Source organism: Parambassis ranga, chromosome 10 (genome assembly GCF_900634625.1).
Source record: "Parambassis ranga chromosome 10, fParRan2.1, whole genome shotgun sequence".
In the NCBI taxonomy this organism is placed as follows: Eukaryota; Metazoa; Chordata; class Actinopteri; family Ambassidae; genus Parambassis; species Parambassis ranga.
The window spans coordinates 13,929,976-13,943,944 of NC_041031.1; the positions used below are offsets into that span (position 1 = coordinate 13,929,976).

General features: G+C 41.2%; 2 protein-coding genes across 2 annotated transcripts; both read left to right on the forward strand.

Moving 5' to 3' along the window:
* Positions 1 to 3,749: 3,749 nt before the first annotated feature.
* LOC114442882 (HRAS-like suppressor 3) lies at positions 3,750 to 5,181 on the forward strand. The gene is made up of 4 exons (XM_028416725.1): positions 3,750 to 3,827; positions 4,324 to 4,429; positions 4,504 to 4,766; positions 4,848 to 5,181. Exons 1-4 carry the CDS (start codon positions 3,810 to 3,812, stop codon positions 4,968 to 4,970), a joined length of 510 nt encoding a protein of 169 aa, XP_028272526.1. The 5' UTR covers positions 3,750 to 3,809; the 3' UTR covers positions 4,971 to 5,181.
* A 6,346-nt stretch (positions 5,182 to 11,527) lies between these two features.
* LOC114442885 (HRAS-like suppressor 3) lies at positions 11,528 to 13,336 on the forward strand. The gene is made up of 4 exons (XM_028416728.1): positions 11,528 to 11,645; positions 12,122 to 12,227; positions 12,371 to 12,630; positions 12,962 to 13,336. Exons 1-4 carry the CDS (start codon positions 11,628 to 11,630, stop codon positions 13,076 to 13,078), a joined length of 501 nt encoding a protein of 166 aa, XP_028272529.1. The 5' UTR covers positions 11,528 to 11,627; the 3' UTR covers positions 13,079 to 13,336.
* Positions 13,337 to 13,969: the final 633 nt, after the last annotated feature.

Genomic DNA, 13,969 nt, shown 5'->3' on the forward strand with positions numbered 1-13,969 from the left:
CTGGCAGTGCTCCTCCTGCTCCTCCTTGCACAAAGGAGGAGGTAGCGGTCCTGCTGCTGGGTTTTTGCCCTCCTACGGCCCGCTTCACGTCTCCTGGTGTACTGGCCTGGTCTCCTGGTATCTCCTCTATGCTCTGGACACTGTGCTGACAGACGCAGCAAACCTTGCCACAGCTCTCATTGATGTGCCATCCTGGATGAGCTGCACTACCTGAGCAACTTGTGTGGGTTGTAGACACCGCCTCATGTGTTGTGGTCAGCACCTGCATAACCTCTGCTTTATAGGGCTTGTCTTGATAATTGCCTCTCATTTCCACCTGTTGTCTGTTGCATTTGCACAACAGCAGCTGAAACTGATTCACAATCAGTGTTGCTTCCTAACTGGACAGGCTGATTTCAGTGTGACTGGCTTGGAGTTGCACTGTGTTCTTCTTTAAGTGTTCCCTATATTTTATTTTTTGAGCAGTGTATTTAACAGACACAAATACAACAAAACATTTTTACAAACTGCTTTAACCGCACAATAACCCCCCCTCCCCCCATGTTAAGTGGGACCCCTCTGGGGACTGTTTGGTTGAGCTTTTCCGTAAGGACCTGCCTTGCAGGCTTCCTGAAAATTTCCAAGAAATGACTGGACAACTATTCACTTCTGTTAACACATGGCATCAGTAGAAATAGCTTGTGGCAAAGGGCTAGTAAAACCCATCAAATCATCGATATAACTTGAGATTTCTACTTATTGCCAGCCTTGTGCTAAATTAGATTTTCATATTTAATCATTTTTTATCTGCTTAAATACGCTTAAATACTTTTAACGCGTCATTGTCTATAGTACTTGAGAAAAAAAATACACGTTTAATTGAATCCAGATGTTTATAGTATTGCACAAGAACCGAAAGTGAACCTTCATCTGTGGAAAAGCATCTCAGTCACCACAATGGTTTTAGAATTATTACCGTATGATGAGAAGTCGGTATTCATAGTTCCATAGCATCCATTTAAAACATTTTTGATAGGTAAGCTAAATAATATATCACAATAATGTTTTATTAAAACATTTGATATGGTAGTATGTATACTAATAGGCTATTGGATAACGTATTCATGTGACATTATGTTTAGATTAGATTTTAATTAGCCTATTATTTTAATAAAGATGAGCGTAACAGTAAAATTATATTTTCACTTTCATTACGAATGAAACCGTAAAATTATATTTTCACTTTCATTACTAATGAAACCGTAAAATTATATTTTCACTTTCATTACTAATGAAACCGTAAAATTTTATTGTAGCAATCCTGCAGTAATGTTTTGTTAAATGTTGTCATGTTAGTGTCCTGTTCAGGTGTTATGTGATTGCTGTCTGTCTAAGGACATAGTGTATGTGTAAAGGGTCAGGCATATAATTGGCTAAGAAGGTCAGGGGGCAGAGCGCCTGTGTAAGAGTGAAAAAGCTGTATGTGTGTGTATGTGTGTGAAGCGCAAATGAGGAGGGAGCCTGAGTTAGCTAGTGAGTTAGGAAGTTTTGTTACGGTTGTATCAGCATCGTTACAGCCAACAGTAACCGTTCTAGGTCTCCAATAAAGCACCGGCTTGTTAAAAGCTTTCCCGTCCAGTTCTTCTTTAATCCGGCTGGACGCTACAATATTTTCACTTTCATTACAAATGAAACAGTAAAATTATATTTTCACTTTCATTATCAGTGTAACAGTAACGACTGACCCTTAATTTTCGCATTATCTGTTCTGAGTACCACGCCCTGCACACATTTCCAAGTTTCTGTGGATATGACCCAGTTCTCTGTGGTTTCTGTCCCATTTAAATTAGATCTTAAAGCTGAATAGCGACACATTGATTTCATGGTTAGTTTTGAACACAGCAGTGAAAGAAATACTAGCCTACACATCAGCTACCTGTAAAAAGCCAAATATGCATGTATGAAATGGTTTTAAACCAGCAAATAAATGGACAGTATTCACTATGTCTTCTATTGTGCTGAGTATGTATTTCTTTCAGGTGCTGAAACTCATCAGGAGGTCAAACCAGTCTGAGGAAAAAAAAAATGTGACATTGACATGGCCAGTTCCAAGGTCAAGTCAAATATAATATTTCACTATATTTGTATTATTTGTTTTCATGACATCTTATCTTTGTTTATATCCAGAATATAAACAAATCACAAATATGCTGTTTGCAAAGCAGCATAAAAATGTCACTTTCATAGACAATTGATGTGATTAATAAATGTTATTCTAACTGAAAACACCTGATTTGAGGAGTGGTTTCCTGAGTCTCTCATGAAGCCTGCTTGAAAATGACACCAGTTGAAACTAACCGTGGACTAAATAAGTGAAACTTGTCAAACCATCCGTTACACTTAATTGTCAACTTTGTACTTATTCACATCCTGGGACCTAATTACAAATTACAATATTTAATGAAGACTATTCTCTGCTGTGATCTGACTGTGACAAGTCTCTGTTGAGAAAAAAACATAATTTTTCTCTTAAGTATTTTAAGCAAAATGGAAAAGATGAGTAAACCATGGAGGTCAGCACAAAGGGGTCAAATCTAAACAACATGAAAATAGCATTAATGCTACACAAGTGCTGTGCCTGACAATGAAATACTTGTATACAGAAGTTGATTTTTCATACTTTGATCGTGCAGTAGTAATGTGTTGCTAACGATTCGTTCAATATGAACGAATCTTTTAATTGCTCAGGAGTAACGAGTCACCTCAGTGAGAGATTCGTTCTCTCGCCACATGGCAGGCAGCCACATCAGCTCAGTTGGCAGGACAGGAAACAGAAATGATTAGTTCACGAGTCGTTCGCTCCTGGGTCTTCGTTGTTTTGTCACGTGACGGCCAGACCACTCAGGCTGGTGTGGCGACTGGCGAGCAGCAAACACTACAGTCCGTTCACGTTCGTTCATACAGATCGTTACGGATTCTTCTTTCGTTCATTTGTCAGGGTATAGGTAGCTGTCATGTGACAAATGAACGATGACTGAGAACAATGAACGAATCTGTGCAGCCAGAGCAGCCTGTCATGTGGCAAATGGACGAGAATGAAAACTGCTTCTTACACAGCCTGAGCGGCCTGGCTGTCATGTGACAAAAGAACGCAGACCCGAGGCTGAACGAGTCGTGAACTAATCATTTTTCCTGTCCTGCCAACTGAGCTCATAACTGCCTGCCATGTGGCATGAGAACGAATTAATCACTGACAAGAACCATCGCTCCCGAATCATATAAAAGATTCGTTCATATTGAACGAAACATTCACACAACACTAGTGATAACTGAAATCTATAAAACAGGCACTCACTTACCGGCACAGGGGTTTGGGAGGAGACAAGGAAGCTGGGTGGACACAGTTTTTGTTGACCATATACCATACACCTTTACACGTTTCATCCTCTGTCTCATTCTCTCAGTTTACACGTTTTCCTCTCTGAAATGCAGTTATATCTTCCATGTTCACACATAAAACCTCATCAAGATGAAGATGGATTCAGCATCTTTTTTTACCACTCGCGGCGCGTCAGACAAATAGGTAGGGCCCATCTTTCTTCTCATCTGGCGACTTTTGGAGGATTGAGTAAGACGCAATAAACTGGACAAACTGCTTCTTTAACCTCAACAATAAACTTTCTTCCCCCATCGGATGTGGGAGTGCTCTGGGTTGTGTTTTACAAAAAGTCCCGCCTTGTCAGGCTCCTGAGAGTTCTTAAGAAGTGTCTGGGCATCTATGCAATACAGTCTACACTATTCAGCTCTGTTAACACATCGCATCAATAAAAATGGATCATGAAGAAAAGGTAAGTAAACTCTTCAAATCACAGTAACACTTTTTAGTGATGATGAGGCCCTGCTGTAAACTGACTGATAGGTTTATCTCTGCAAGTTATTCCCTCATTCTTTTACCTGCTTAAACACATTTAAAGACTTTTAACAGGACAGGAATGTACAGGAATTGAAAGAGAACCTTCATCTCGGTCACGACAATGATGTTTAGATGCGTGCCTATGTGAATTATTACGGTATGGGTGCTCCTAGCGGCCAAAAAGGGCGAAGAGAACTCTGTATTTAAAGTTATGATTCATCAACGCTCATGAAGCATGAATGAAAATATTAATATTAAAACTATTTGATTATTTTGATATTACAATAAGGTTTTATTAAAGACATTTTATATAGTACTATTTACAACATCGGCTAATTAACATATTTATGTAATACACATGCAATTTCTGTCTGCTGCAACATCAAGTCATATTTTATTTATTTATTTTTCTGTCTTCTGTCTAATCCAAGTATGTGGAACCAAACCCTGGAGACTTGATTGAGTTCAAACGTGGTATCTATCAGCACTGGGCCGTGTATGTTGGCGATGGCTTCATTGTACATTTGGTGCCTCCCTGTGAGTTAATCCCAAATCTGGAATAACACCTCTGACAGCCAGTAATCACTGTAGTTGTTTGTGTTTCACTCAAGGTGCTGGTGCAGGCTCCGGCAGCGTGATGGCTGTCGTTGTTGACAGAGCCATGGTGAAGAAAGAGAAACTGACAGATGTGGTGGGAAATGACAAGTGTAGAATCAACAACAGCCTGGATCAAGAATGCAACCCACGTCCTGCTCAGGTCATTGTGAAGGAGGCCTGTGGGTTAGTGGGCAACGAGCTGCCGTACAGCATCACAGGGCAGAACTGTGAACACTTTGTCAATGAGCTGCGCTATGGCAAGGCTGAATCCCGGCAGGTAGGGCAAACCACAGTGCACATTGGTTCAGCTGGGACTTCAAAGCAGTCTGCTCCATGTCCATGCATCTTCCCTTTACAGGTGCATAAGGCGACCACAGTTGGAATCCTGACTGCTGTGGGTGCATTACTGTTGGGTCTGGGGACAGCCCTCAGCAGATTTCTGTTTGGGGGCAGCAAAAAACAAAACAAGAACACAGAGTGAAGCACGTCGCCACCTGTTCAGACGCTTGATTAACGGATCACCAGCAAAGCCTAACTGGCTCCTGTCATGATTAAGCACACATAACACTGCCCAGCTACATATGTGAGATTTCAGGCTGAAAGCAGTTAAATCATTGATACTGTCTCCGCTCAGCTTCTATCTGATGCTTTATTCTTCTTTGTTTGGGTGGTTTAGGATGAAGGACTTTAACTTTTCTACAGACAGCACAGATTCAACAAATAATGTTTCCACTAATGTGCCAAGATGAAATATGAGTACATTTTGATATGAAAGTCAGAAGATGAGATGTACTTTGGATTGTGAAGGGTGTGTATGTGTGTGTAAGTAAAATGAATTATATTATCAGGGTCCCTGATAATGAAGAAACATTAGTTATGTTATTAAAGTTAAAATTAAATGCTGAATAAGTTCTATTAGCCAATACCTGATAAGCTAATAATATTAATATATATGAGTTTATTCTTAGATTCTCTGAACAATGTTAATGAATTTTAACATGATGAAATTGTCTTTACATCTCACAGAAATGTGTTTTACCACTTTTGTCTTCCTCTGACATTTAACTGTTTTTAAACATTGGAATAAAGAATAATTTATGTGACTCTTGATGGTAAAAGGCAAAAATCTTCTAGGACAAGGTCCATCCAAAATGATTTCCACACACTCCAATCAAGTTAATACGATCACAACACACCTGTGAATTGTAGAGGGAGGTGGAGACTGCTGCTTCTTTGTGGCTCTGAGGCACCTGGATTACAGACTCCTCCATCAGCCAGACAGATTTCACTGACAGAAACAGTGGCTTCAGTATCTCAAGGATGTTAAACAGACATTAAAGAAAAGTCAGCATATTAGTAGTGAGAGCAGAAGTGTTCAAAACGATATATACTTAAATGATTTTTAAATCTTTTTCTATTAAACATTTGTTTTCTCTAGCACTTATTCTAACACATGCATGTGTGTACTCTGGATATAAACTGCTCAAAAAAAATAAAGGGAACACTAAAATAACACCTCCTAGATCTCAATGAATGAAATATTCCAGTTGAAAATCTTCATTCATTACATGGTGGAATATGTAGAACAAAATAACTCAAAATAATAAATAATAAATCCAAATTATTATTCCATGAAGGTCTGGATTTGGAACCATGCTCAAAATGAAAGTGGAAAATCACATTACAGGCTGATCCAACCGAGTGGAAATTGAGTCAAAATGAGTCTCAGTAGTGTGTGTGGCCTCCACGTGCCGGTATGACCTCCCTACAACGCCTGAGCATGCTCCTGATGAGGCGATGGATGTTCTCCTGAGGGATCTCCTCCCAGACCTGGATTAAAGCATCAGTCAACTCCTGGACAGTCTGTGGTGCAGTCTGTGGATGGACATGATGTCCCAGATGTGCTGGTAGCGTCAATGCCTTCATCATGCAGGAACTGCTGACACACTTCAGCCACTAGCATTGTCATCATCAGAAGGAACCCAGGGCCCACTGCACCAGCATATGGTCTCACAAAGGGTCTGAGGATCTCATCCTGGTACCTGATGGCAGTCAGGGTACCTCTGGCTAGCACGTGGAGGGCTGTGCGGCCCTCCAAAGAAATGCCTCCCCACACCATTACTGACCCACTGCCAAACCGGTCATGTTGCAGGCAGCAGAACGTTCTCTATGGCGTCTCCAGACTCTGTCACATCTGTCACATATGCTGAGTGTGAACCTGCTCTCATCCGTGAAGAGCACAGGGCGCCAATGGTGAATCTGCCAATCTTGATGTTCTCTGGCAAATGCCAATCACCCTGCATCAGAATCAGAATCAGAATCGTGTTTATTGCCATGTAAGTGAAGGGGATTCACATTACTAGGAATTTGCCTTAGTGATTGGTGCATACAAAGAACATATAATAATTAACATGAAATAAGATAAAATTAAGGTAAATAAACTAAAGTAAGGCTAAATTGACATGGCATAACAGACATGACATAACAGACATACAATGAACAGAACATAAAATGAGTGGCGGATGTAATGGTAAACATAGACCTTTATATGAACGAATGGAACAGTGTAATAATGTAACAGGTACCACATGGGTCGGTGAGGTGGTACTAGTGCAAGATGGAGTAAACAGTGCAAATAGTCATCATTGTGCAGTGACTATACTAAAGTGACCTTGTGAAGGGACAGTGCAGAGCAGTGCATTAATTACAGTTTAACAGTCCAACAGCAGAGGGGAAGAAGCTGTTCTTGTGGCGTGAGGTTCTGGTCCAAATGGACCGTAACCTCCTGCCTGAGGGTAGTGGCTCAAAGAGTCCGTGTCCAGGGTGAGAAGGGTCAGCTGTGATCCGACCTGCATGCCTCAGAGTCCTGGAGACGTACAGGTCCTTGATAGATGGCAGGCTGTAGCCCATCACCTTCGCGGCAGAGCGCACAACACGCTGCAGTCTGTGCTTGTCCCTGGCAGTGGCCCCAGCTTACCACACTGTGATGGAGGAGGTGAGGATGGACTCAATGATGGCCGTGTAGAACTGAACCATCATTCTGGCCGGCACCTTGAGTTTCCTCAGCTGCCACAGGAAGTACATCCTCTGCTGGGTCTTTTTGATGAGGGAGCTGATGGTGAGCTCCCACTTGAGGTCCTGGGTGATGGTGGTACCCAGGAAGCGGAAAGAGTCCACTGTGGAGATGGGGGTGTCTGTCAGGGTGAGGGGGAGTGATGGAGCTGGCACTTTCCAAAAGTCAACAGTCATCTCCACTGTCTTCTGGGCATTCAGCTCCAGGTTGTTGTCAGCACACCAGGACACCAGACGGTCCTCCCTCCTGTAGGCAGACTCATCCCCGTCTGAGATGAGTCCAATGAGGGTGGTGTCGTCAGCAAACTTAATCAGCTTGACAGACTGGTGGCTGGAGGTGCAGCAGTTGGTGTATAGGGAGAAGAGCAGAGAGGAAAGTAGACAGCCTTGGGGGGTACCGGTGCTGATGGTCCTTGTGTCCGAGACATTCATCCCCAGCCTCACTGGGGATGATGAGGTGTCTTTGATGTGGATGTCCGTGTTGGGCTGTAAGCACAAGCCCCACTAGTGGATGTCGAGCCCTCATACCACCCTCATGGAGTCTGTTTCTGACAGTTTGAGCAGAAACATGCATATTAGTGACTGCTGCAGGTCATGTTGCAGGGCTCTGGCAGCGCTCCTCCTGCTCCTCCTTGCACAAAGGAGGAGGTAGCGGTCCTGCTGCTGGGTTTTTGCCCTCCTACGGCCAGCTTCACGTCTCCTGGTGTACTGGCCTGGTCTCCTGGTATCTCCTCTATGCTCTGGACACTGTGCTGACAGACGCAGCAAACCTTGCCACAGCTCTCATTGATGTGCCATCCTGGATGAGCTGCACTACCTGAGCAACTTGTGTGGGTTGTAGACACCGCCTTATGTGTTGTGGTCAGCACCTGCATAACCTCTGCTTTATAGGGCTTGTCTTGATAATTGCCTCTCATTTCCACCTGTTGTCTGTTCCATTTGCACAACAGCAGCTGAAACTGATTCACAATCAGTGTTGCTTCCTAACTGGACAGGCTGATTTCAGTGTGACTGGCTTGGAGTTGCACTGTGTTCCCAATATTTTATTTTTTGAGCAGTGTATTTAACAGACACAAATACAACAAAACATTTTTACAAACTGCTTTAACCGCACAATAACCCCCCCTCCCCCCATGTTAAGTGGGACCCCTCTGGGGACTGTTTGGTTGAGCTTTTCCGTAAGGACCTGCCTTGCAGGCTTCCTGAAAATTCCCAAGAAATGACTGGACAACTATTCACTTCTGTTAACACATGGCATCAGTAGAAATAGCTTGTGGCAAAGGGTTAGTAAAACCCATTAAATCATCGATATAACTTGAGATTTCTACTTATTGCCAGCCTTGTGCTAAATTAGATTCTGATCTGATTAAATACGCTTAAATACTTAAATACACGTTTAATTGAATCCAGATGTCTATAGTATTGCACAAGAACCAAAAGTGAACCTTCATCTGTGGAAAAGCATCTCGGTCACCACAATGGTTTTAGAATTATTACCGTATGATGAGAAGTCGGTATTCATAGTTCCATAGCATCCATTTAAAACATTTTTGATAGGTAAGCTAAATAATATCACGATAATGTTTTATTACAAACATTTGATATGGTAGTATGTATACTAATAGGCTATTGGATAACTTATTCATATGACATTATGTTTAGATTAGATTTTAATTAGCCTATTATTTTAATAAAGATGAGCGTAACAGTAAAATTATATTTTCACTTTCATTACGAATGAAACAGTAAAATTATATTTTCACTTTCATTATGAATGAAACCGTAAAATTATATTTTCACTTTCATTACGAATGAAACCGTAAAATTATATTGTAGCAATCCTGCAGTAATGTTTTGTTAAATGTTGTCATGTTAGTGTCCTGTTCAGGTGTTATGTGATTGCTGTCTGTTTAAGGACATAGTGTATGTGTAAAGGGTCAGGCATATAATTGGCTAAGAAGGTCAGGGGGCAGAGCGTCTGTGTAAGAGTGAAAAAGCTGTATGTGTGTGTATGTGTGTGAAGCGCAAATGAGGAGGGAGCCTGAGTTAGCTAGTGAGTTAGGAAGTTTTGTTACGGTTGTATCAGCGTCGTTACAGCCAACAGTAACCGTTCTAGGTCTCCAATAAAGCACCGGCTTGTTAAAAGCTTTCCCGTCCGGTCTCTTTTTAATCTGGCTGGATGCTACAATATTTTCACTTTCATTACAAATGAAACAGTAAAATTATATTTTCACTTTCATTATCAGTGTAACAGTAACGAATTACCTTAATTTTCTCATTATGTGTTCTGAGTACCACGCCCTGCACGCATTTCCAAGTTTCTGTGGATATGACCCAGTTCACTGTGGTTTCTGTCCAATTTAAATTAGATCTTTATGCTGAATAGCGACACATTGATTTCATGGTTAGTTTTGAACACAGCAGTGAAAAGAAATACTAGCCTACACATCAGCTACCTGTAAAAAGCCAAATATGCATGTATGAAATGGTTTTAAACCAGCAAATAAATGGACAGTATTCACTATGTCCTCTATTGTGCTGAGTATGTATTTCTTTCAGGTGCTGAAACTCATCAGGAGGTCAAACCAGTCTGAGGAAAAAAAAATGTGACATTGACATGGCCAGTTCCAAGGTCAAGTCAAATATAATATTTCACTATATTTGTATTATTTGTTTTCATGACATCTTATCTTTGTCTATATCCAACATCATTTTAGGATCTTTTTTCAAAATGACTCATATCTGCTGATTACCATCTTTCCTGTGCACTGTAATTGTTTAGATACAAATCCTGTCTGACACATTGTAATTATTGTCATCAGTGGCTTTTCTGTCCTGTTAAAATCATTGAATGTGTCCAGGGAGCCTGACAATGAAAACCAAGTTTTCAGTTGGCCAATTCACTGTGTAGGAGCCATATACTTTGATCGTGCAGTAGTATGTGTTGCTAGCGAACAATTCGTTCAATATGAACAATCTTTTAATTGTCACCTCAGTGAGCGATTCGTTCTCTCGCCACATGGCAGGCAGCCGCATAAGCTCAGTTGGCAGGACAGGAAACAGAAATGATTAGTTCACGAGTCGTTCGCTCCTGGGTCTTCGTTGTTTTGTCACGTGACGGCCAGACCACTCAGGCTGGTGTGGCGACTGGCGAGCAGCAAACACTACAGTCCGTTCACGTTTGTTCATACAGATCGTTACGGATTCTTCTTTCGTTCATTTGTCAGGGTATAGGTAGCTGTCATGTGACAAATGAACGATGACTGAGAACAATGAACGAATCTGTGCAGCCAGAGAAGCCTGTCATGTGGCAAATGGACGAGAATGAAAACTGCTTCTTACACAGCCTGAGCGGCCTGGCTGTCATGTGACAAAAGAACGCAGACCCGAGGCTGAACGAGTCGTGAACTAATCATTTTTCCTGTCCTGCCAACTGAGCTCATAGCTGCCTGCCATGTGGCATGAGAACGAATTAATCACTGACAAGAACCATCGCTCCCGAATCATATAAAAGATTCGTTCATATTGAACGAAACATTCGCGACCGACACAACACTAGTGATAACTGGAATCTATAAAACAGGCACTCACTTACCGGCACAGGGGTTTGGGAGGAGAGAAGGAAGCTGGGTGGACACAGTTTTTGTTGACCATATACCATACACCTTTACACGTTTCATCCTCTGTCTCATTCTCTCAGTTTACATGTTTTCCTCTCTGAAATGCAGTTATATCTTCCATGTTCACATATAAAACCTCATCAAGATGAAGATGGATACAGCATCTTTTTTTAGCACTCGCGGCGCGTCAGACAAATAGGTAGGGCCCATCCTTCTTCTCATCTGGCGACTTTTGGAGGATTGAGTAAGACGCAATAAACTGGACAAACTGCTTCTTTAACCTCAACAAAAAACCTTCTTCCCCCATCGGATGTAGGAGTGCTCTGGGTTGTGTTTTACAAAAAGTCCCGCCTTGTCAGGCTCCTGAGAGTTCTTAAGAAGTGTCTGGACATCTATGCAATACAGTCTACACTATTCACTTCTGTTAACACATCGCATCAATAAAAATGGATCATGAAGAAAAGGTAAGTAAACTCTTCAAAACATAGTAACTTTTTAGTGATGATGAGGCCCTGCTGTAAACTGACTGATAAGTTTATCTCTGCAAGTTATTTCTTCTTTCTTTTACCGGCTTAAACACATTTAAAGACTTTTAACGTGCCGTACAGGAATCGAAAGTGAACCTTGTGAATTATTACGGTATGGGTGCTCACAGCGGCCAAAAAGGGCAAAGAGAAGTTGATATTTCGAGTTATGATTAATCAGCACTCATAAAACATGAACGAAAAATTAACATTGACATTAACTATTAACTATTAACATTAACTATTATGATGTCACAATAATGTTTTATTAAAGACATTTGATATGGTACTATGTGCAACATCGGCTAATTAACACATTTATATGACATACATGCAATTTCTGTCTGCTGCAACATCAAGTCATATTTTATTTATTTATTAATTAATATATTTTTCTGTCTTCTGTCTTATTCAAGTCTGTAAAGCTAAAGCCTGGAGACTTGATTGAGATCGATCGTGGTATCTATCAGCACTGGGCCGTGTATGTTGGTGATGGCTTCGTTGTACATTTGGCATCTACCTGTGAGTTAATCCCAAATCTGGAATAACACGTCTGACAGCCAGTACTCACTGTGACATGTAGAATATAAATTTAAGTTATTTGTTTTAGGTCAACCTGACTTTAGCACCTCAAGAACTTTAAAATGTGTCTCATTTGTGTTTAGCTGAAGGTCCTGGTGCAGGCTCGATGTCTGTCTTTACTGACAGAGCCATGGTGAAGAAAGAGAAACTGACAGATGTATTGGGAAATGACAAGTGTAGAATCAACAACAGCCTGGATGAAAAATACCACCCACATCCTGCTCAGGTCATCGTGAAGGAGGCCTGTGGGTGGGTGGGCAGAGTGCTGCCGTACAGCATCACAGGGCAGAACTGTGAACACTTTGTCAATGAGCTGCGCTACGGAAAGGCCGAGTCCAGACAGGTAGGTGGAACCATGGCAGTCCTTTGACTGTGGTAGAGGCAAAAATATCAAAGGATATCTATACTAGTCAGGCAGTGGTTGGTAACAGCTGCTTCATGTCAGTGTGAGCTGATTTTGATGAAAAAAAACTGGATGATGTGGTGTCTCCATCCACCTCCATCCTGGTTAGCTCATATAAAGGTTGCGTCTGACAGGTGGTCGCCCACTCATCTCAGATGCCTCTGGCTGTGACTGTCACCTGCACGGTGGCATAAAAAGTGTGTTTTGAATTGAATTTTGAATGACACCATGCTTCCTGCTCACCAAGTAAATCCTGTGTTTCCCCCTGCAGGTGCAGCAGGCAGGCCAAGTACTTCTGAGCGTTGTCTTAGTTACAGCTTTTGTTGGTGTTGCTGCTTTACTGTTAGGATCGCTGGGTGGTAATGAAGAAAACAGGAACAAAAAGTGAAGACAGTGGATGCCACCGTAACTTCAGCTCGTTCTGTCCCACTCTAAAATATGCAAATATAAAATTTGATGTTTTATACAAAAAATTATTTAGATACAGATGATTTTTAGTAAAAATATGTAGGAACTCTGAATCTGTATGGATCAAATGAAAACAGCTGTGAGGTCAATTAATGCTATTTAATCAATACACTAATAATGACCTGATCTCTGCTGACATGTATTTTTTGTAATAAAGGATCATTTGTGGGAAATCTGATCGCAGTCTGTCTCTTTGTGTACAACTTGAAGTACCATTGCAATAAAAAACGTAAATGTGTGACTATATTTTCAAATTAGAAGTAATTTGTAATTAAGTAAATAAGTAATTAATAGGTTGCTAAATCCAGACATCTATTGGAAATGCACAGTAGTCTGCCTTTGGCTCGTTTATAGGATGGTTTATAGGAATTTATGTGCGGTGAAGCCATGTGTACCGTGTGAGCCTGTTGAATTGTGTGGGTCTCACTCTCAATGCGTGAGCCATGAAGAGAAATTCAAGAGGCAACATAACGCTAAAACATAGTGAATTAAGTAGGCATGGTTGGCAACAGAATAGACACTGCATTGTGGTTATTAGACGGAGACAGCGAAAAAACATGCACTGGCATGTTTTACTATATTTATTTCAGGAAGCCGACTACAGTAAATTAAGTCTGTAACCTGTGACCCAAAAATCGACACTATCTCAGAGCTCCCCTAAATGTGCCTAGTGTGGGTTGGGGTGGGCGATTTATCACGATTTGTTTTTACATTGACGCTAATTTGCATGTTTCTGTGTAAATGACTTAAAGGTAGGGTAGGAGATTTTGAAAACTTAGTGAGAGTCAGCCAGATTTTGAAAGTAAACACA

Bases quoted from the DNA above. Each gene is read 5' to 3' on its own strand.
- LOC114442882 (XM_028416725.1), top strand. The intron at 4,430-4,503 runs GTGAGTTAATCC...GTTTCACTCAAG, and splicing joins TGTACATTTGGTGCCTCCCT to GTGCTGGTGCAGGCTCCGGC. The intron at 4,767-4,847 runs GTAGGGCAAACC...TTCCCTTTACAG, and splicing joins GCAAGGCTGAATCCCGGCAG to GTGCATAAGGCGACCACAGT.
- LOC114442885 (XM_028416728.1), top strand. The intron at 12,228-12,370 runs GTGAGTTAATCC...ATTTGTGTTTAG, and splicing joins TGTACATTTGGCATCTACCT to CTGAAGGTCCTGGTGCAGGC. The intron at 12,631-12,961 runs GTAGGTGGAACC...TTCCCCCTGCAG, and splicing joins GAAAGGCCGAGTCCAGACAG to GTGCAGCAGGCAGGCCAAGT.